Genomic DNA, 23527 nt, shown 5'->3' on the forward strand with positions numbered 1-23527 from the left:
TGGTGCCACAGAAGATCTCACAGGGATATAACGAGGCAGAACAGTCTGATGCACCACCAAAGGAGAAGCAATTCATATAGTTGCTAAACTGTGAGAGACATTTCAAGTAAAGCTTCCTGCTGATGGCATCTATTTGCCAAAAACAGCATCTCTTGTGATACATGAAAGATGTGTGTGGGAGCTTTCAGAGCATTTGCTCTCTCTGTTCCTGTTACGATGTTGATTAGTGTTTGTTCATAGGCAGGGAACAGGGAGAACAGGGAACCGGAGAAACCGCAGCCTGCCAGTGGGGATTCAGGCAAGCCTAGATCCACTTTGTGCTGAAAGCTGCCTCCAGTGGATTCAGTGAGACCATGTCTCCAGTCGCTTGGGCTTGAGAGCAGAGCCAGCCAAGAGCGATGCCACTTTTGTGTCTTTATGTCCTCTCAGACACTTGTTGGAGTTCTCTAGTAGACATGGTAGGGTGATTTTGGACAACACAAATGGATCCAGGTCTTCTAAAATCTCACTGACTGACAAAAAATAATAGAAAAAAATAATTCCTTGATGAATTCCACAGATTTCTTTAAATTTATGCCCGAGATGAATAGTAAAAACACAAAGGTTCCCATCGTCGGACCACTAAGAAAGATGGGAATAGACTGAAAGTTGTCAATATTGGGTTTTAAGGGCATGCATCACACACTGATGAAAGGCACAATGCTAGCAGCAGTGCACAAGATGCCCATTATTTAAAAACACTGGATCATACTATGCTACTCAAATTGAAGGTGTTTTATTACAAATGTTTCTGTCTTTTCCTGTTAAGAAGATAAAGCGTTATGTTGAGATGTGGAACTGTCTTGTTATTTTACCTTTGGAGAGAATTTTTTCCAAGCAGACAATAGCAGTGACAGAGGTAGAAATTAGCTTTCCTCCCTCACTTACAATGTCTGTGATGAGCTTTAGCAGGAACATTAATAACAGCCCTGACCCAACCTTTATTTTACCTTCTGATGCCAAGAATGGACTGACAGCAGTTTGCACAATCTGATAATTTTTTGTTCTTTGCTTCATGACAGTCAAAAAAGTCTTTTTTCTCTATCTTTTTTTTTACAGTACTGTAAAAACCATTTCAAATTATTCATTGCTTTCTAAAGATTGATTAAATCAATACATATTTATTTAAAAATATGTTGCTTATCGATTTCTGCTCAGTACTATATTTTTGAAGATGACAACATAATTTTATAAAAATATATAGTAATGCTCCACCATTTGAATCCACTACCATCATTTAATTTTACCAAACTAAAAGGGGTTTGTTAGAACAATAACAACAAAAAAAATCATAAGAAGGAAACCAAGATAAATATTTATTCTGTAGTCCTATCTGTTTCTTGGAATTAGAATTAGATTTACATCTATTCCAGTCCTTAAAAATCATGGCCTCTGAACTCCATTTCACTTCAGATCTCTCTCATATCAGTCTCTGTACAGTCCACCAGAAACAAGAGTTTTATGTTTTTGGATTATGCAAATTCTTTTGTGCTCGAAGTCTCTCTGAAAACAGCGATATAAGCCTGGATATCATAATCTGTTATCACAGAAATTATTGCTATATTAAATTTCATTTAAAGGATGGAGGAGAGAAAAAAAAAAAAAAGGATTTTTGTAGATTTCACTTAAATATAGCTTAAAAGGAATGGCACGTAGCGGTGTACACAGATTTATTGTAGGAATAGATGGCTGTAGACTATTTTTCTGTTAACTGTTGAGATGAAAACACCCCCCACCACCCCATTGCCGGTCGCCGTGCACAGCCGTGAGCCCTTTCCACTCTTGTGTTACGCTGCCCTCTAGGGGATGCTCGCTTCACGGGTGTTGCCGTGCCGTGGAACAAAAGCCTACCACATTTTCCTCCCTCAGTTCTGAAGTCGGAAGGCTTTTCCTTCTCAAAAGTGTTTTTTTTTTCTTTTTTTTTTTTTTTTTTTTTTCCTTCTGAAGGTCTTGTCTCTATATTCCCTTGGCAAAGAACAGGGGAGCAGAGGGGCAGATGCTGTCTGGACGCACTCACCATGTTCAGCATCATAAAGCTTCTGTCTGACCTGTCCTAGATTACACTTGTGCTATTACGCACTTGGAGTCGCTAGATCTCCAACACCTCTAACATAAAATTATGTATTTGGAAAAGCCTTCCCTAAAATACGCCTCTTTAGTGTATCTTCTGTATAGCTTGCCCTTCCTGTCGGCAGCCTGAGGACATGAACTCAGCAGACAAAATGGTAACCAGGGCTTTTCTCCACAGGTTAAAGTGTGTGTGGTCATGGTTGTGATCCCCCTCACAAAGAAACTCTGAACTCTTTACATAGCTGGTGCTCACTGAAGGGGTAGATGGAAGTTACTTATGCAGACTGTGGGATAGATTGGTGGTTTCTAGTTTGGAAAAGACAAACTCATTTTCCAATATGCATCTGACAGAAACACAATTTCTAGCAATAAGATCCCTAACAGAAATGAGAAAAGATAAAAAAAAAGGGACAAGCTATTTGGGCCCTGTTATTTTCTAAACATTTTCAGACAACTACTCAAATAATGGACAGCTATGGTTCTCATATCTATACAAGTTCAAGAAATTCACAGGGAAACAGGAGATCACATTTGAAAAGCAACCTGAGGCAGATTTCTGAGCGTGAAGGGGTTCTATCCCTCTTCAAACTGAATAAAACTCAAGCACTGCAATGAAAATAAAGAAATGACTCAAAACTAGCAATGCTGCAAGAGGGTTTTCTAGTGGTAGGTGGACTGACAGCAACTAGTTAAAAGAAACTCCAGTAAAAAGGAAAGTATTTACCATCATCGCTGAAGGTAAGCAAAGTCCTAAGTATTTCCATAGCAGAATATGAACAGCCAAAACAGAGCTTCAAATTCCTGAAGACCAATTTTGAGAAACTGTATCTACACAACCAAGATTTCAGAGTATAATTAATAGTTGGCAGGCAAGCTGTATTTCACTCAAAAGTGAAATAAAATTTCAGAAGATAAATTCCTGTAGCAGATCTTCTCTCACGTAATTTCTTGGAAAATATGCGATGGAGGAGGAGGACTTGGTTCAGCGAAGTGTACGTAATGCTTCAGTATCTTTCCACAGCAGATACTACAAATAAGACAGCAGAAATTATTAACTAATCAGAGAACAATGATGTGATTTAATATATTGGAATAAAAGAGATTAGGTTGTTCTGGGTAGAAACAGTCTGTCTTGGCTATCAGAGGTTTTTGTAATGAGAAAGAGTAGACTATGAAGATCACGAGAATACTGAAGCAGAAAATAAAACACATTAATTATTGATTCTGTGTTAGGCTTACATGGCAAGGACTTGGTAGCAGAGGGTCTGCAAGGGTGGCCTCTATGAACAGAGTTCAGAAGCTGCCCCATAGCAGATCAGAGCTGGCTCCAAAGGGACCCGCTGCAGGCCAGAGCTGAGCCAATAAGTGATGTTGTTTGTACCTCAGTGAGAGCAGATTTAAGAAAGGGGAAAAAAAAAATTCTGTGCAGCAGCAGCTGGGAGAGTGAGGAGTGAGAACCAGCCCTGCAGACCCCAAAGTCAGTGCAGAGGGAGGCCAGGAGGTGCTCCAGGCGCCACAGCAGCAGTTCCCCTGCGGCCTGTGGAGAGGCCCCTGGTGGAGCAGGCTGTCCCCCTGCAGCCCATGGGTCCCACATGGAGCAGATCTCCACGCTGCAGCCCGTGGAGGAGCCCCCGGTGGAGCAGGTGGATGTGGCCTGGAGGAGGCTGCGGCCCATGGAGAGCCCCCGCAGGAGCAGGCCCCGGGCCGGAGCTGCAGCCCGTGGAGAGGAGCCCACGCAGGAGCAGGGGGTCTGGGGGGAGCTGCCGCCCGTGGGGGACCTGTGCTGGAGCAGTTTGCTCCTGGGGGATGGACCCCGTGGTACGGAGCCGTGTGGGAGCAGTTCTTGAAGAGCTGCTGCCTGTGGGCAGCCCCCGCAGGCTCAGTTCGGGCAGGACGGCATCCCGTGGGAGGGACCCCGCGTGGAGCAGGGGCAGGGAGTGACCGTGAGGGAGCGGTGGAAATGAAGCCTTAGGGACTGACCGCAGCGTCCATTCCCCATTCCCCTGTGCTGCTTGGGGGTAGGATGTAGAAGAGGGTGGATGGGGGAAGGTAATTTTAGCTTGCTTTTAGTTTCCCACTGTTCTACTCTGCTAGTGATAGGCAATGAATTATATTCATCTCCCTATGCTGAGAATATTTGGTCCATAACAGTAACTGACAAGTGATCTCCTTGTCCTTATCTCAACCCTTGAGCCTTTTTTCATTGTATTTTCTCCCCCTGTTCCGTTAAGGAAGGAAAGTAAACGAGCAATTGCGGAGCTGAGCTGCCTGTTGTTGTGAAACCACTACGGACACACATTTGGAGACTCCAGAAAAAAAAAAAAAAAAAAAACCTTCCTGAAGGAAAGGGAAGTACTCCCATTTTGGGAGATTTGAAAGGAACACAGTTCATTAGATGAAGCTAGCCACAGTGTTGTCTGTGAGGTGATGTTGGGCCTGCAGAATCTTCTGTCTATTGCAGTAGTGCTATGTAGAAGATGAACAAAGCACACTTTACTGGCTCAAAATTGTGCACAAACAAAAGTGATCATTAAGAATTACAATTGTGGCTTTACTGGCCTAGCTGAACAGGCTTTAAGATTTCCCCCCAACCCTGCCCTTCTGCTGCCCCCCTGGGGCAGATGTATGGAGGGTACAGCACCTACCTCACCTATAGGCCCCAGGCTTGGGCTCAAGTAGGAGAAAAAGCAGTGCTTGCTGCCTTTGTCTCCCCATATCTTTTCTCTTCCTTGTTGCACACTACAATTTCACTTCTATTACGCTACTTAATGCAAGTAAAGGTCCCATTATATTACAATATATTATCCCATTATATTGTGGGGAAGATGGTTCAGGCCTCACATTCACATCGGAGGTTATCTGCACCCAAATTCTTGTGTTTGTGCAGGACTAAGAGATATTTAATTGTAATAGGCTAAAGAGAGCCTGGTGGCCACTGGCAAGTAGACTTCAGTGAAGGAGCAGATGTATCCTAGCTAACAGTCCATTCTGTCCCCCACCATCTAGCATCTCAATTTAGCAAAATTTTTACTCTAGATAACTTTCAAAACCTCTTTTAACTGATTGGTTAGGACAGGAAGGTTGGATTTTATTTCAGTTCAGCATTCAGTGTCCACTAATTCTATGTGCTTACCTTTCAAATTAACAGGTATAACCACTATGTTAATTATTCCCATTCCTTTTTTTTTTTTTTTATTGCTGGACAATAGTCACAGTCTTAAACCATCAGATCACAAAAGTTCCTTCTCAGCTTTTTCTTTTCACGTTTTATTTTGAAAATACAGCTACCTTTAAAATCAATTATAGATGATAGATTCAGCAATATTCACAGATAACATCAGGCTCAGCATGAAAGACCAGGCTGAGCAGTAGCTCAGCATGAAGTACCTGCCTTCATATGTTACTAAGAAGGTAAACTTGTGAGCAGCATGAAAATATTCCTTATAAATCTTTTTTCTTAATCTGTAAGATGAAGCCATGTATTGTCTACTCCTTACGAGATGAACTGTCATACTGAGAAGTACTTTATTTTAAAATTAATTATTTATCCTTGTTACTTATTAAATAACAGCTTTTCAATATTAAAACACATTGGACAAATGAGGTGGTCATGTTTTGGCAGGCGAAAAAATATCTTTAATATTGCCTAATTATTAAAATGTACATTTTCTATTCCTTGGACATCCCATTATTGTATAAACCGCTTTTGGTTTGGGACTGTGAAGTTCTTACTAGTACTTATGAAATCGAGAAACACGGTCACTAATGAGCTTTGGTACAATTTTGTATGTCCTGTGGGGACACGAGCAGCGGTCACCAGTGGCTTAGGCCAGTCGCACACGCACACGGACAGCAATCCCGCACAGAGGTCTGATACCGTGCAGAATCCTAAGCCCTGAGCGTGAGTTAGGCGCAGGGTCAGGCTGCCAGCCTGGGTCCCCAAGCACCGGCTCCCCGTGGCGGCTGCCATCACCCCCCGGCACCGGCAGCGGGCGGGTAAGGAGCAGCCATAGGGAACCTCCCCTCGCCCCGCCCCCTGCCGCACGAGCCCCGCCCCCGCCCCACCGCCCCGCCCCCGGACGTGACGCCGCCGCCGCCATCCCAGGAGCCGGAAGCGCCGCGCGAGCCGTAAACAGCCCCCGCCGGAGCCCGCGGCGGCGCCGCGTCCATCTTGTGCAGCCCCGCCCGGCGCGGACCATGGGCAGCGTGCTGGGGCTCTGCTCCGTCGCCAGCTGGGTAAGGCCGCTCACGGGCTCTCCCCTCCCGGTGTCCCGCACGGCGTCGCCCCGCCGGGCGCTTCCGAAGCCGCGTTACCGAGCGGGTGGCGTCCAAGCTCCCCCGTCCCTAACTCGCCTTAAAAGCCTAACTCGGTGTTCGTGAAGTTCGGTTTGGGGAAACGGCGCTCCTGTGACGCCCCGCTGCCGGCCGTTGTGTTCAGGGCTTCTTCCTTGCGGCTTTGTCTGGGGCAGCTCCGCCCCTCTGTGACAGCTTTGTCTTGTCGGGGCGGCTCTGCGCCGTGCTCCCGTGGTGTCATCCGCCTCTGAGCGCTTGGAAACGGTGCTCCAAGGGGGGTTTAAATCTGTTAGCACCGCGCAGAGGATCGTAGAGATCGGTGAAGGTCCTTCCCGGCGGGCATCTTCCCCGTCGAGGCATTGCTGACTTATCTCTAAGGGATGATGTCTTTCTAAATCTAGGCCTTGTGTGAATAACTCACGGTCACGTGGGTGGTGAATCTTCAGACGTTTGGGATAAAAATCTCAGTGGGATTTTGGAAACCTAGATTTCCATACCAAAAATATTGCATTTATTGTGCTTAGATAAAATGAAGTTGTATCTATTTAAATAGGAGCTCATATAGCCCACAGTCTACTAAAGCTTCATATAGATTCAAGCTCCTATCTCAATACTATAATACACCAATTGATATAACTTTATTTTTTCCTAGTAGAGAGTAGTGATATTGAGAGTGGTGATAACGTAACTCCTTAATCTGCTGTGCAAAATTAATAGAAGGACCATAGAGATGGTAAATTACTGAGTATGAAGTAAGCTTCCAGGCTGAGAGGCATGTAAATAAGCTACCAGAGTGCTGATAATATCCTGCTAAAGAGATACTGTCAGTGTTCGTTTTGCTTTAATCAACATTCTAAACACCACTTAATGGATTAAGCTAGTTAGGGTTTAATTGCTAGCTGAATAGAGATAACTTAACATTTTTAATTGCTGCCAAATACCGGGTGACAGTATAGCTAGTTGTAATGAAAATAATCAAGTTAAAATATGTTGTGTTTCAAGTGCATGAACAACCTTTCTGGTGACTGACTGGTGTTTGCAGTGCATGAAGAATCCTTGTATGGTTGCTCTTGCTTTTGAGTGTTGTTTTCTCTAGAGAGAAATGCTTTCAAGTTCCGCTAATGGTCTTTTAAATAAAATGACTTAGGTAATCAGGTAATCTTGGTTAAATCACATTTACAGTGGGTGACTCTCATCCCTTCCTTTAAAGTGCCTAGACAAACAGTTGTTGTTTTTTTTTTTTTCCCCGATGGCTTTAAAGTGTTGACTTTCTTTCCACGGTTAAAACCACAGCTAATCGGCACTTACAGCCTATGCAGCATAGGAATCGAAAGTGGCTGTGGTCCCTAAGGATGTGTCTGTGTAAACAACTCATGGCTCTGAAAGAGGAACCAGCTGTGAGGGGGGTGCGTGGGGGGAACCAGATGGGGGGTGTGTGCTGGGGCAGGCTGTGCCACGGCCGGGATTACTGCTCCATGTCTCTCTAGGAAGACGCTGCTGCTGGCATTGCTTTGTGGGGCCCTGCATTGTGCCATGCAGAGCTGTGCTGAGTAACTGACCTCGGCATCCAACCTCATGCCTTTATTTCTTCTTGATATTTTTTTTTTGTGTGGCGGTACTTCTGGTTATGACTGCACTCTGCAGGACTGTGCTGATCTGGCAGTCTGTAAGAGCAAAGAAGAGCCTGTGAGAGACAGGGGGTGGGGAGAAGCCTTAAAGAGCATTGTCATCTCACCGAAAGGTTTCTGATCCTGGTGGCCTGGATCAGTCAGTCCTGATGGTTTTACTGGGGCTTGCTTGTATTGCAGTGCCCTCTGAAACAGCTTGTCTGCTGCTTCCTGCGCTTTAATACTCTCTGTCAAGGCAAACATCTTGATTGAATTGGTTGCTTTAAGCATATGGGTAGGGATGATGTAGCTAAAACCTAACTAGGCCCAGTGGGGGCTTAGTGTTTGTGCAGACACTGAATTCAGTGCATAATCATTTAGACTATATCCCAGTAAGAAGATTACATTTGATATCAAAAGCTTATTCGGTGCACATCAGTGGTAGTAATGCTTGACTTGCAGTAGTCTTATGGGGTTTTCTTTCTCCTGTGTCCTGCAACGTTCATCTTGTGCGATCCTCCTGTAATTTCCACTGTTCTAGAGACTGAAGTGATGAGTTTGGCAAGTGTGAGTTAGCTGCCTGTCCGACTGGTTGCTCCTGGAATAGGTGTGTTCTTATTGTGCATCCATGAACACCACTGAGCTGCTTTTTTTCTAAAAAATGTGCAGGAATGTGTGTTGGTCAGTAGGTTCAACAGTTACTGGATGGCACAAGATTTTTGTTGTCATGATTTGGCCATTATTGTCCTAGCTTCCTTATGAAAATGAGTTAAAAACTAATTGCAGAGTAGCTCTTTGTCTGCATCTGTGACTAAGCTGAATTTCACCTGAGGAGTTAATTTTAAGCTTTGATGTGTGTAATGGTAGCTTGCTCTTTGCACTGTGGTGTTGTCTGTAGGCCCAGAGCTCTGAATTTGGGAGGACAGAAATTGACAGAGACTGTCCTTATCTCTTATAAACTGCATTCCATGGGCAGACTCCTTTTTGTTTCCTCTTCTATTTGAAGGCTACTACTCATTAGCAATGGTTTTGATGATAGTATAATAATATTATTTTATGGGAGTGGTGTATATTTATGTATCTTTCTGGAAGAAAGAGGGACTGTAACGTGGCTTCCCGTAGGAGCCAGCTTACATGAATAGTATCGGTAAGTATCTCTTGCTCAGAGATGTGCATAGTCACAGCTTGTAAGAATGAGCTGTTTGGGGCCACGTGTTTTAAAAGCTGATGTTGCTCAGACATGAAAATCAAGCGAGGCATGTTGCCTCAGTTAGGGCACGTGTTTCCCGCTGAGGTGGACACGGTGATCTTTCTTTCAGCTCCTGTGAGCCTCTAGAAACATCCAGGTTAGGTGCAGTCCGGTGTGTTCCTTTTGATACACTCAGAAGGAAGCTGCCTCGATTACTTAGGCATTTAACAAGCTATTTAACACTGGGATAACCCAGAGGAGTTATTTTTATGCCCAGCAGTCCTTGCACCAACTTGTCTGCAGCAGATGAACCTAGTCTCGTATACTGCTCTGCTGAATTCAACCTTTTTTTCAGCAATATCTTTGAAAATATGAATGCACACAGAATTAGTTCAATAAATTAATGTTTTGAGCAGAAAATAGGAATATCCTTCAGTAGAGAGGTTATTTATTTGGGGGGAGGAAATACCATAAATACATAAGCACTCTAAAAAGTCCTGATGCATCCGAAGCCAATATTTGCCATACATTTCGTGCTTACTAAGCACAAACACCCCTAATGTATTGCTGGTAATCAACATCTTCCTACGCTTTGTGTTGCAATGTTACCGAATAGAGAAGGAGGAGGAGGTCAAAAAGAGCACACTGGAATAGTTACAGTGAAAATCTACTTAATTTCACTTTTTTTTTTGTGGCAAAGCAATTTTAATTGTGATGTTTGTTAATTTAAAAATGATTGTGTAGCATAGCAGAGGGAAAACTCCTGGCTCTTGTGTCCTTAAGAAAGAGCATGGAGAGGAATATAAGGCAATCATTTAAAAGCCCCGGGTTGTGGGTCCAGCGTGTGGCTCTGGTTGAACCTGTCAGAGGAGAAGATGTGCCCGTTTTCCCCAGGGCTCTCAGGAGCCTGCCGGCAGCATCCTGGCAGCCTTCCTGCTGGCCCCGGGGCCTTGCCAGTGGTGCCAGGCTGCTGGTGTCCTGTTTGCCGAGTGACTCAACTGGTAGGAACTCTCCGGCACATGCCCACACCCTGGATGGTTGACGTGCCCTCGTCATGTGGCCCTGTTGCTATTCCCGTTCTCCCGTGTTTGAGTGTCTTTCCGGTGGTGACTGACACCGGTGATGGCTTTTATTGCCAGACAGAGGTGTACCTGAGCTCGTGCCGGGGGAGCAGCGAGGTTTGCAGCAGTGTGGGGGCTGCGTGGGTTGCAGGTTATCTTGTAGCTTACATGGAACAGTACTTGCTTAACGAACCTGGTGGCAACTGTAGCAGGGGATGCATTTGATTCTCACATTGGTAGACTTTACTGAAACTGAATAATTTGTGGCCCCCGAAACCTTAACTATTAACCACTCACTGGAATTTCCCATCTTTTTTTTTTTTTACATAAAATAATTTATTAGTGAACAAGGAAAAAAAAGCAATTTTGATTGAATCTTCCCTCTTCTGGCTTACGTTTAGTTGTGGGCACTTGCCTTTCTTTTGCTCCCTGAATGGTCATGCAGCAAGTGACAAAGAATTGGTGAGGGGTGAGGTACAGGTGTTTTCAGTGAATCTGCTCCCTTCTTCCCCCAGCTTTCTGATTAAGAAAAGATTTCACCCAATGCAAGTAATTTTTTGTCCTCAATTGACCCCCGTAGCATCTACAACTATAGAGCATTCCTATCCAACTCTTGCCGTTGATATTTGGTAGAGCTGATAATGCATGCTTTGCTTTATTTGTGTGCTTTGTGACTGTGTGTTGCCAGCTAACAGAGAATTATGTGATACCTAAATGTGAATAGCTGTTAAAAATGCAATAAATTGCAGCCCCAGCTTTAGGCTGTTTTACCCGTTGTCTGTGCTGCATGACTCTGCCCCAGTAAGGACTGCAGCCCAGCTCTGGTAGGTGCTGAAGACATACCTAGATGGTGCTTGGACTCGGACTTTTTTCTGTGGGGTGTGTTTCATCTCTGCAGCTGTGGATGGGAGGATGTAGTTGCTAAGCAGAAGTAATCCTTGAATCTTAATTAGATGAAATAAAATATAAAAACGAGAACAAGTAAGCCAGAATCCAGTCTTCCATTCCTTTGAATGGTTAAATGATTACTTTTGATGTGGCAGTAATTGTACTGTACAGTGGTACACTAGGAACTGCTGCCACGGTTGTTAGGAGGCTCTGTAACACGTTGCAGCCACTCCATCTACGCTGGAGATGAGATGCATGGCATGAGTCATTTTCCATCTAACTTCTGGGGATCCGTACAGCCTGATTGTGACCAAGGAATGCAAAGCTTTCTAAAGAAATTGTTTTTACCTTCTGTGTCCCTGTCAGATACCATGTTTGTGTGGAAGTGCCCCGTGTCTGCTGTGCCGATGCTGCCCCAGTGGAAACAACTCCACCATCACAAGGCTGATTTATGCGTTCTTCTTACTCCTCGGTGTGAGCGTTGCCTGTGTGATGTTAATACCAGGAATGGAAGAGCAGCTGAAGAAGGTCGGGTTACTTCTTTGTTAACATGTTTGGTAGAACAAATGTTGCAGATAATAGTAAATGATATCCCGAAAGCACGGGTTTTATTTAAGTACAACATTTTGCTGCAACCTGTGCTTCACAATCACTATTACTTTGACTGTAGATCAAGTAAATGATGAACTCTTGGGAGCATCACTGCATAGATGAAAAGCACTATTTAGAAATAAAATTGTATCTCTTCTTTAATCGCTTGAATAAGAAAGATAAGTCTTTCCTCAAACAGGAAACTGTAATTAATATTTGTAGAGGTTTAAATTGTTTATTATTGAGGTGCTTGTGTTTGTGGCACTTAATTGATTTTGTTTGATGTTAATAAGAGTATAAAAGAGTAAAAGAACCACAGTCTAACATTATTTTCTAGTTTTCATTGTTCTCTAATAGTTAAAATTTTAAGTCTGCATATATGTAGCAAAAACATTTTTTACTAAGGACAGTAGTATTTTTTCACCCAGGGAAGTGGGAAGTGCTTAGATAATTTTTACAGTTTTAGTTATATAAAGTTATATCTACTTTTGGTAGATAGTACGTTCTGTTAGGCAAGCTTTTGTTCTTCCACTTAATTCAATACATTTAATAAAATTCATTTAATATTTGGCTTAAACTTTAACTATACAGCTCTGCAGTATCACTTTCTGCAAAGTTTGTAGTTGCATAAAGTTACAATATTAATGAATTGTATATTAACAAAATGCTAATATGTATTTACTCATTTTATTGAGCTGTAAAAGGCATCCTGTATCTTGTGCTTATCACAGATTCCTGGACTTTGTGACGGAGGGATTGGAACAGCCATTCCCGGTGTGCATGGCCATGTGAATTGCGATGTATTAGTTGGTTACAAAGCAGTGTACCGTGTGTGCTTTGGTATGGCCATGTTCTTTCTTCTCTTCTCCTTACTGATGATCAAAGTGAAGAGCAGCAATGACCCAAGAGCAGCTGTGCACAATGGGTAAGATGCAGAAATGAGAAGTGAGGCGGGCGGTTGTGTGTGTGATGCAGCTACTGTGAAAATTAAGCCTGCAGTTAAGCGTGCTGCTCAAGTGTACTGTTCCACAAACAAAGAATTTTGAAAAGTGAGAGGAGTGTTGTTGCAGTAGAAGGCATTCAAAGTTAGAGTTCTTAGAGCAGATTAATTTTTGTAAAAGAAAAAGATACACATGGCGTTAGTTTTCAGAGCCTTAACTATGACAGTGGGTAATCTGTCCAGATGTTTCCCAAAATTAGTTTCTGCTTTTGTCCAAAGAAAACAAAATTTAAAAATAAAAAATGGTACCAGGTTTCATTCTACTGAGATTTTTTTTCATAAGTAGAAAGTTTAAAAAGCCTCACTTGTCCTCTAGGAGTTGCATTCCGTCTAACTTTGATGTTTATTGAGATTCTCTGTATATGTAGATATGTAACATCTCTTATCTCCTTGCTATCTTTTCTTCAGTCTTCTTCTGTAAATAAGGAAAAATAAGTTGTGTAGTTTGAGTGTCCCAATATTTTTTTGGTTTCATTACAGTTACTTTTAGGAGACTGAAGATATTAGTGGAATTTCAGCTTGCAGGTTGACTCAAGTGATACTTTTCTTCCAAGGTCAACCTACGTGTAATGTAACTTCTTAAATCTGTAGGGGGGAAGAAAATCAGGACTGAACAGAATATTGCTTTAGTTCTTTTCTTTGTTTAGGTCTAAAGAAAAAAATCTGGATATGGTATTGTTAAGATGCATTAGCAGTAGGAACTCAGTTCAGCTTTTTTTTTTCTCCCCTTACTTTGTTCATGAGAGTATCCCCTAAATCTTTCCAGTACTACCACAGGTAACTGTCTGAAAACATATTTGTTAAAAGCAAAAAGGAAATGGATCAAGTATGTTCTGTTACAAACACTTTGAGGAGTGGGTGTGTGAGGTTTTTTAACAATAAAAACATTTTACATGGTATGAAATCTTCTTACCGAAGACCACTTCTCTGTTTGGGATCTCTTGTTACACTTATCTGAAGCCTCAGTGCAAATTTAAGTACTTTTTATACAATCTACAGCAGTTTACTCTTAGCCAATCTAGTATCAACAGTAGGATAAAAGGAAAAATGATATTCTGTGACAGTTACCAGTAAAATATTTAATGATGATAACTTCCAACACCTCTGTAGCAGGTAGTTGCTTCAATAATATGCTTTACAGGTAGCTTTGTGAAACCGTGGGTTTTGATTTTGAAATTGTGTGTATCCTCACTAATAGTTTGCAATGTAATCTTTCTGTCAGTCATTTGAAATATTCAGAATATTAAGGTTTCCCATGCATATGCACTTCTTCACACTTGTACGTCAAACGCAGTTGATTTGATCCAGTGCCAGTGTTCACTTTCTTTGCTTTTGTAACAGCAGTCAGGATGGCTTCTTGCCTCAGGGTAATAAAAATAATAGGGGGAAAAAAACAGTTATAATAGTTGCAATGTATTCAGGGGATTGTTGCTGGCTTGCACAGAGCGCGTGGCAGCTGTAGGTGTTACTTCAGAGAAGTCTTTTCAGCTATCATGCAAGCTGTATGTGGATAAAGCATTAAAATCCTTTTAAATATCTGGAATTAAGGAATAATTACACAAAATTGAAACCGTTCTTATTTCTATATCTGATAATGACATTTGCTTAAAAAAAAAACACATGTGGTTTCAATAACTAGTTTTTGTGGGTAGTGGTTAGGGGTTAGGGTTTTGGTGGTGGTTTTTTGGTGGGTTTTGGTGGTAATTTTTTTAATGTATTATACAATATTTTTCCAAAGTGAATTCAGCTTTAATATTAGGTTTGGTCACTATATCACAGTGAATTCAGTTTTCCCATATTCTGCACTTCTTTCATCTTACATAGTTCTTTTCTATGCAATTGAAGTTCTCTCAAGAGTTCTTATCTGAAGACGTTTAATCTCATTTTTGGGCTGTTATGATCAGGTGGTGGTGACTGAAGTACGGAAAAAGATGGGAAGGGTTAGAAAACTTGAACACCATGCAGCTGTTTGACATTGTGAGGGTGTGGTACGTGTCTTTGTGCTATCTTGAGTTTTGAAGTACATGTAGTTGGTATTGTGCCTATATTTGGAGCTGTGTCATTCTGATCAGGAAGTCTTTACCATCTTATAGTTATGTTGAGGGTAATTTTTCAATTTGAAGTTCCCGATGCAGGAGATTTGAACAGTCTGCATTTGGTGTGTGCGTGGTGAATCTTTGGATAACACTAAAAGACTTCCCTGTCTTCTATGTAAGAGACATCTGACCTGTTGTTTGTCCAGGAGCACATATGTTTTATTGGAAAAAGTGCAATGCTGCTGGTTTCAAACAAGGGCTTTGAATTCAGTTGTTTGCTTTCTGTCGAGGATAAATCCATTGTTTTTGTTGCTGTGATAAATCTTCATCAGGTGTCAGCGTAAAGTCTGAAGTTATATGGGAAGAGTCTAGGCTTTTATACATCTCTGTGTAAGAAATGATTTGAGACTGGTAGGGAATTCCAGCATAAAATTTTTCTCATTGTAGGCACCAACCAAATCCTCTACTTCTTTAGTTTTAATATTAAAAACAGGTAAAGGCTTTTTTATTTTTTGTGCCCATGACTTAAGTATACATGGAGTTCAATAACCTCATTTCTCTAGGTAAAAACCTTTGGGGTAAAAACTCACAACTTTGTACCATCCTGGCTTTGTACATCAGGGAGATAATTATGGGAAATAAGTACTGAAACCATGCTGTGAGTCTAGCATGGTTTAAGCATCATTTTCTGGAAGGGGAAAAAAGCCTTGGGTAGATAGAATAAGATTTTTATCTTGAAAAAGCTGAGTTAAGAATGAATGAATTAAAAAACAAGCCTTCTAAGAATGTGCATTTTGTGTTGGCTGAGTCTCTGTGAAGCGGATCATGTTTCAGTAGATGCCTGACTTCTTTTTTCCTTTTTTTTTCCTTTTAGATTCTGGTTCTTTAAATTCGCAACAGCACTTGCAATTAGTGTTGGAGCCTTCTTCATCCCAGAGGGACCTTTTACTACTGGTAAGAGAATATTGGCCTTCTACTGGATCACGGTGGATCATACTGGTTTTAAAACTAAAGTGTGTGCTGATAGCTTTTTTTTTTTTTCTGTATCTGCATAACTATAGACCTTTTCTGTGTTTGAGACAGAGCAGTATATTATAAATGGCTCTAAACTGGTTTTATTTCTCTTTATAGTATGGTTTTATGTAGGTATGGCTGGAGCATTCTGCTTTATTCTTATTCAGCTGGTCTTGCTTATTGACTTCGCCCACTCCTGGAATGAATCTTGGGTTGAAAAAATGGAGGAAGGAAACTCAAGATGCTGGTATGCAGGTATTGTATTACAACTGAAAAATAAATAAATTTCATTGTGTTGAATACATCATTCACCAAAATAGTGTATTTTACAAGAGTGCAGAAGATCTACTTTGAGCACAAATATCATTTTTTCAGATGGTATAGTTTAGCTCAGTTGTCAAGCTGTCCTTTTGATACCAAGTTAAAAATGGAGATAGAGGGTGGAGGGTGGGAGAAGAGCAGCTCCCGCTGACTAGTAAGATCTAATCTCTAGGCATGTGGTATCAATTTATGAGAGCAGAGAAGTGGCTATTATAGTGTGTGTGTTTCTTCTACCCAGTCATAGGCTTTGTTACACCTTAACACCGATTAAAAATAAACTAGCCTACTACTGTTCATATTAGGCATAAGCTCAATATGTTTGCCTGTCATTCTTCTAAGATATTGTGGTTGTTTCACCCTCATGGGCAGCTAAACTCCACCAAAACCACTCTTTCATTCCCTCTCCTCAAAGGAACAGGGGGAGATCACTTGCCAGTTACTTTCGTGGACCAAACAGACTCAGCATAGGGAGATGAATAGAATTTATTTCCTATAACTAACAGACTAGAGCAGTGAGAACTCAAAGCACCTTTGTCCAAACCACCCTCTTCTGTGTCTTCCCCCCTGAGCAGCACAGTGGAATGGGCGCTGTGGTCATTCCTTAAGGCTTCATCTCCGCTGCTCCCTCACAGTCACTCTCTGCCCCTGCTCCCCGTGGGGTCCCTCCCACGGGATGCTGTCCTTCCCGAACTGAGCCTGCGGGGGCTGCCCACAGGCAGCAGCTCTTCAGGAACTGCTCCCACACGGCTCCGTCCCACGGGGTCCATCCATCCCCCAGGAGCAAACTGCTCCAGCACGGGTCCCCCACGGGCGGCAGCTCCCCCCAGCCCCCCTGCTCCTGCGTGGGCTCCTCTCCACGGGCTGCAGCTCCGGCCCGGGGCCTGCTCCTGCGGGGGCTCTCCATGGGCCGCAGCCTCCTCCAGGCCACATCCACCTGCTCCACCGGGGGCTCCTCCATGGGCTGCAGGGGAACTGCTGCTCTGTGCCTGGAGCACCTCCTGCACTGACCTGGGGGTCTGCAGGGCTGGTTCTCATTCCTCTCTCCCAGCTGCAGTTGCACAGCAGTTTTTTTTCCCCCCATTCTTCAATCTGCTCTCCCAGGGGCCCAACCAGCATTGTTCCCTGGCTCTGCTCTGGCCAGCAGCAGGTCCCTTTTGGAGCCGGCTGGAGCTGGCTCTACTCTGACATGAGGCAGCTTCTGAACTCTGCTCACAGAAGCCACCCCTGCAGCCCCCTGATACCAAAATCTTATTATGTAAACCCACTGTGGGCATATACTGAGTGAACAGCTGAGATAGTGAAGGAAAGTACAAGTCATTTCACTGGAGAAATATGTTAATTTTAATAAAGCAATTTCAGATGTGATGATTTAGTCTTTTCAAAAGAAAGCTCAGCCTGTCTTTGTACAGTGGGTGCTTCAGTTTGTTCTTTAATATTCTTAATAAGATGGAATTGGGAAATAGGTTTTGTATTTCTTTCTGTTGGAGAAGTGGTTATTCAGTTTCTCTTTTTTTAAGCCTTTGTCCAAAGTGTTTGTAGTAGAACTATATTCCTTCATTCTTGGTGGTCTTGGTTGCTCTTAGAGCACTGGGAAATGAAATATGGCTTTGTGCTTCACATTTTTTTTTAACATCTCAGGTTATTTAGAGGAATCTATTTCATTTACATTTCAAAGCCCAGAGCTGCTCTCCAATTCTGTCTTTGTATAAAATATCCCAAACATGATCATCATCCAATATTATTTCAGTTTTACTAGTCTATTAATAATAAATTTTAACTCTGTTTTTGTTTCTCTTCACAGCTCTGCTGTCAGCCACAGCTGTCAATTATCTGCTGTCTCTAGTAGCTATTGTCTTGTTTTATGTTTATTACACTCATCCAGAAGGTTGTTCTGAAAACAAGACATTCATCAGTGTTAATATGTTGCTGTGCATCGGTGCTTCTGTAATGTCAATTCTGCCAAAGATTCAGGTATGGCTTTAATTCTGTTATCTTGTGGTTTTCTGTGTTGTTATTTCAGTGTTAGAAACCTGTTACGCAATCATGCCCGAGACCTTTTAATTGCTTAACTTTGCTTTTTCGTCACTACTTCATACAGGAATCTCAGCCAAGGTCTGGTTTGCTGCAGTCTTCTGTGATCACAATTTATACCATGTATTTGACTTGGTCAGCCATGACCAATGAACCAGGTAAGTGTAGCAATAGTATATGGCTTTTTGGGTGCCAGGTTAGCAGTAAACTGTATCTTCACCTATTTGTGAGGCAGTATTGGAATGAGGTGTTACAATGTATGCAAGTTAGAGGCAGGCATAGTTCGCGGTTTCTCCCACAGCCCCAAATTCCTGTAATAACACCGAAAAAACAGTTCTTCCAAAGATCATGTTTTTTACTTGCTCTTATGTTTATTGTATAGAAGAATTTCTACATGTTGTTGGCGGGGTTGCAGTGGTCTAAAATGGTTACAAGTCTCATTTCCATACCAGGTTTCAAGCTTCTTGCCTGGTGACTGAGCTGCTGCTGCTTTGTGTTTTTCCTAATGGAAGATTTTTATCTTGTCTGAAAACAACTGAACGTCTATTTAAAAATAAAGAAATAAATAATTCCATTGATGGACATAAACCCCCAAATACTGATTTTGGGGGCTTTTAATTGCCTCTGGCATTGAAGTGGCCCTTTAATCTTAATCATGGACAATATTTTGTGCTTCTGTGTAACACCAATGATGTGAGTCAGCGTAACTATTGAGGTGTTACGGGAAAATACGTTTCTGATACTTTCTGCTCTTTCATTTGTGTTACCTGTGGATGCTGAGAGTTGTAGCATTCTTTTTTAACTTTGAAATGATTCCCAATCTATAGAGTATGTAGTTTTCAAACTTGGTTTCTAGCAGTAGAATTTCTTACATTTAATATGCAGAGCACCTTTATTTTGTTGAATCTAATTATGAGATGCAACAGTAAAGCACGTGATACATAGAGCAGATAGAGGATTTAAAACTTGTACAAGAGTTTTATGTAACATACAGCCATTTTTCTGCTTTAGAGATTCTATAGGCTACAATTAGATTTGGAGCTTTTATCATCCAAGATTTTGACGGTCACAAAGTTTCTTTGTATTACGCTGTGTTGTGCTTTAACTGGACCGGCAGCTAAACACCACACAGCTGTTTGCTCACCCTCCCCCTTCCCTCTCTGGGATAGGGGAGAGAAACAGGAAAGTGAAGCCTGTGAGCTGAGATAAAGACAGTTTATTAAGACAGGAAGATAATAATAACAATAATAATGATGATGATGATGATAATAGTATTACTAATAATAACGTGTACAAAACAAGTGATGCACAATGCAATTGCTCACCACCCTCTGACCAATGCCCAGCCTATTCCTGAGCAGCCGGCCCCCCACCCCGGCTAGCCACCCCTATATATTGTTTAGCATGACGTGAGATGGTATGGAATACCCCTTTGGCCAGTTTGGGTCAGCTGTCCTGGGTCTGTCCCCTCCCAGCTCCTGCTGCACCCCCAGCCTGCTCGCTGGCAGGACAGAGCGAGAAGCCGAAAAGTCCTTGGCTTGGTGTAAGCACTGCTCTGCAACAATTAAAACATCAACATGTTATCAGCGCTCTTCTCATCCTAATCCAAAACATAGCACCCTACCAGCTACTATGAGGAAAATTAACTCTGTCCTAATTGAAACCAGGACACTCTGCATTCACCGTAGAAATAAAACAAGAACAGAACAAATATTTAAACGTGTATGTAAGTTCTAACATAATTTCCTTCACAGATAGGCGCTGTAACCCGAGTTTGCTGAGCATCATTGGTTACAATACCACCACCATTCCAACCCAAGGTCAAGTGGTGCAGTGGTGGGATGCACAAGGAATTGTAGGACTGATTTTGTTTTTGCTGTGTGTCCTCTATTCAAGGTAAGATTGCTTTTAAAAAAAATCCTATTAGCTTGTATTACTTCCGTTTGTTAGATACGAAATTGTATTCATTTGGGTAACGGTACTGTGTCTTTTCCTGTCAAATACAGCATCCGAACATCCAATAACAGCCAAGTTAACAAGCTGATGCTGACCAGCGATGAATCAACACTGATCGAGGATGGAATGCCCAGGAACGATGGCTCCCTTGATGATGGAGATGATGTGCACCGAGCCATAGATAACGAAAGGGATGGAGTTACTTACAGTTACTCCTTCTTTCATTTCATGCTTTTCCTGGCATCACTGTATATCATGATGACACTTACCAACTGGTACAGGTATCTACATTTGATAATACAGAATGCTAATAATCTGCATACAAGAAGCTACATTTAGCTGGATTAAGTCTTATAACAACTAAAAATAACAAGGACGGACCAGGTGTTTACTGACAGAGCTAGAAAAAAGAGGTAGGACATGGTAAATGCCAGCGGGTCAAGGGAGGTGTTCCCTGAGTGCTGAGTAGGTGAAACAACTACTCAGCACTGGTGAAACCACAGTTGGAATGTTGGGTCCAGTTCTGGTAGTTCTGGTCTCCCCAGTATAAGAGAGACCTGGATGTAATGGATAGAGTCCCACAAAGATGATGAAGGAACTGGAGCATCTCCTGAGGCTGAGAGAGTTGGGACTGTTCAACTTGGAGAAGACTCAGGTGGAACCTCATCTGTGTGTATAAATACCTCAAGGGAGGGTGCAAAGAGGGCAGTCAGGCTCTTCCAGTGGTGTCTAGTGACAGGACAAAAGGCAATGGACGCAAACTGTAACACAAGAGCTTGTCTGAACATCAGTAAACATTTTTTTTCACAGTGGGGGTTATCAAGGACACTAGCACAGATTGCCCAAGAAAGGTTATGAAGTCTTCCTCCTTGGAGATATCCAAAAGCTGCCTTGAAATGGTACTGAGCAACCAGCTCTAGATGTCTCTGCTTGAGGAGGGAGGTTGGAGCAGATGACCTCCAGAGGTCCCTTCTAACCTCAGCTGTTCTATGTTGGGGTCTATAGTGGAAGCAAATTAAATCGCCTGCTTGCTGAAATGTCTTCCTAGATGTGAGTTCAGTGAGTTATTTGGGTAGTCTTTCCACCTATGTACATCTGATAATATACAAACAGATGTGTAACAGCTTGAGCAGATGTTATTCAGAATTCAAAACAAAAATTAAAGGTCTCTAATAATTTGTTAATGAACTCTTTGTACCAAAGTAACAGAACTAGAAAGATTTTCTTCTAGAGTAACTCTTAATAGATCTGTTCTGGATTTGATTTGTGGCCCTTCTTGGGTCAATATTACAAGAAGATTATTAAGTCTCAGGGGTTGTCTTTGCACTAGATAAATTGCATTACTAGTATGTATATAAATACTATCCAATTCCTCTTTCCACAGATTTGCATAGTAATTATTTCTGCTTCTTGACAAATTCTCTTATGATGTACATTCTGAGCTTCTGTTGCTTTCCAGTCTCCTGTGACAGCAACTTAGAAATGGCATTTTCATGCAGATTGGTGTGAACTGACTGGAAGAAGGGTAGAAGAGGTGTCCTTTGAAAATGTTGAAGAGTAGCTTACTATACGGCCATGTCATATTAAAACAGAAAAGCAAACTTATTTTCTTTCTTTCAGTCCGGATTCTTCTTATGAGACAATGACCAGCAAATGGCCGTCTGTCTGGGTGAAGATATCTTCCAGCTGGATCGGCATCGTGTTGTATGTGTGGACTCTGGTTGCTCCGCTGGTTCTCACAAACCGTGACTTTGACTAAGCAAGCATTGCATTAGCTTCATCATGTCTTTAAAACAAACAGTATTCCAGGTTATAGTGTAGCTGTAAATATGTGTGCACACGTGCTGTCCATGTAGTATACCCCGCTTTATTCTGCATGATCACCTCGAATCGTGTATTTTTGTCATTTCACCAAATGACTTTTTCTAACTGAGCTCAGTGACAATTGCTACGATGATGGTTTTCTTAGGATTACTCTAGATCTAGTGCGTTGGAAGCATTAGATAAATCAAAGCCTTGGGGAAGTAGGTCTTTCTCCCCACTCCTCAATTGCATTAAATAGTTTTAGGGAAAAAATGCGCAAGTGTTAACCAGAGTAACAAAACTGTATTAGATCAGGCTTTGCAAGAAAAGGGGGGGGCTGCCTTTGATAATCCACGTTGCCTTGAATCCAAAGTAAGTCTTGAGTAAGCATTGTTAGACTCAAAATTGCACGTTAGAGCTTATGGGACACGTTGCATCATGTTGGCAATAAAAGCCTGACCTTTTCTTGTAAAGGCAGCAATACCTTTAGCACAAATATTAATTGGGGAAACTTGCACCTGAGGTTGTGGAGAGGCTAACATCCTCCTGGGAATGACTGGATCCATTGCAGGCAGGAAGACAGACAGACTGGGGGAAAAAAAACATCCTGGTAGCAGATGCTCAGATGCATGTTTTTAAGGCACCTGTTTACAATATGCATCTACATATTTTTAAAAAGTAGTTTAAACTGAATAGCTGTGCTGTAATTTATTGCTGTTGTGTGTGCCATCTTCTTTCTTGGCTAAGTTACAATCAGAGGGTTTGCAGGGAGTCGAGTGATGAAAACCGTAGGCCCTTCAGAGGAATTTCTGTGGTATAGTGATTAAAATAGAAGCAGAGGAAAAGGAGCACTGAAATTGCAGTAACTAGCAGAGGCTTGCATTAAATGAGACTTCAACAGAAGTGTTTCTTAATACATTTGGGGCTCTAAATTTTGATCTCTTTTAATGTGTTTTGTTTTTTTTGCTGTCCATTGCTAGAGATGGACTTGAGCCTACAAAGTAGTTCTAGACGAAAGGTAAAACATTAGGTGTTTGATTAAAATACTGTATAGTATTGTGCAGTTATGAAATCTTAAATACCTTTGTGCTTGCTGCTTTGTAACTGAAGTACATAAGCTGCATTATTTATATATTTCTGTTACTTGCTACAAGCTGAAATTTGAGCAGTCTGATTGGGGGTTACCCTAAAGCCTTTAGCAGTTGTCACAATTATCTGTTACTGTGGTGTTTATACCATTACTTCCTGTTGCTAATTCTTCTCTAAGCTTTTATTTTAAGTTTACTCCTAGACACTGACACTTATTGCAGAAATGACATGTCAGTCAAGCTTGAGATGGTAATGAAAGGATTAGTAAGGCTTGTAGTAATTTGGAATATGTGGTTACCTTATTAATAAATAAATTTGGATGAAACTGCGTAATGACTTTTCATGTCTCATACTACTGCTGAACATGGTGGATGGTGCCTGGTTTTGCATTGTATTCTAATCTTACCTTCCTGGCCCTTGAGATCTTGTGCAAGTCTGTGAAGTTTTCCATGTTGTCTCTGCCCTGTGTAGTCATCTCTCTCACATGTGTAAAACTTGTGTTTTAACTGCATGCCCCACTTCATCAGGAAACAATTTGG

At 41.9% G+C, this 23527-nt stretch overlaps 1 protein-coding gene and 1 long non-coding RNA gene across 2 annotated transcripts; one reads left to right on the forward strand and one right to left on the reverse strand.

The window, feature by feature from the left end:
• Positions 1–1626: 1626 nt before the first annotated feature.
• On the reverse strand, positions 1627–5300 carry LOC308193544. Its single transcript, XR_013949715.1, has 2 exons — positions 3349–5300; positions 1627–3136 (listed from the first exon to the last, which is right to left on the reverse strand). It is a non-coding gene; the product is annotated as an uncharacterized lncRNA (long non-coding RNA).
• Positions 5301–6179: 879 nt separating this feature from the next.
• Positions 6180–23313, forward strand: SERINC1 (serine incorporator 1). The gene is made up of 10 exons (XM_080588369.1): positions 6180–6345; positions 11514–11675; positions 12470–12663; positions 15649–15728; positions 15906–16043; positions 17911–18080; positions 18208–18298; positions 19895–20036; positions 20147–20377; positions 21717–23313. Exons 1-10 carry the CDS (start codon positions 6307–6309, stop codon positions 21853–21855), a joined length of 1386 nt encoding a protein of 461 aa, XP_080444495.1. The 5' UTR covers positions 6180–6306; the 3' UTR covers positions 21856–23313.
• Positions 23314–23527: the final 214 nt, after the last annotated feature.

Source organism: Anser brachyrhynchus, assembly GCF_964034855.1.
Source record: "Anser brachyrhynchus genome assembly, chromosome: 3".
NCBI classification, from domain to species: domain Eukaryota; kingdom Metazoa; phylum Chordata; class Aves; order Anseriformes; family Anatidae; genus Anser; species Anser brachyrhynchus.

Coding starts and splice junctions, on each gene's coding strand:
- SERINC1 (XM_080588369.1), top strand. CDS start 6,307: ATGGGCAGCGTGCTGGGGCTCTGCTCCGTCGCCAGCTGG. Junction 6,346..11,513: donor TCTGCTCCGTCGCCAGCTGG/GTAAGGCCGCTC, acceptor TGTCCCTGTCAG/ATACCATGTTTGTGTGGAAG. Junction 20,037..20,146: donor CTGTGTGTCCTCTATTCAAG/GTAAGATTGCTT, acceptor TGTCAAATACAG/CATCCGAACATCCAATAACA.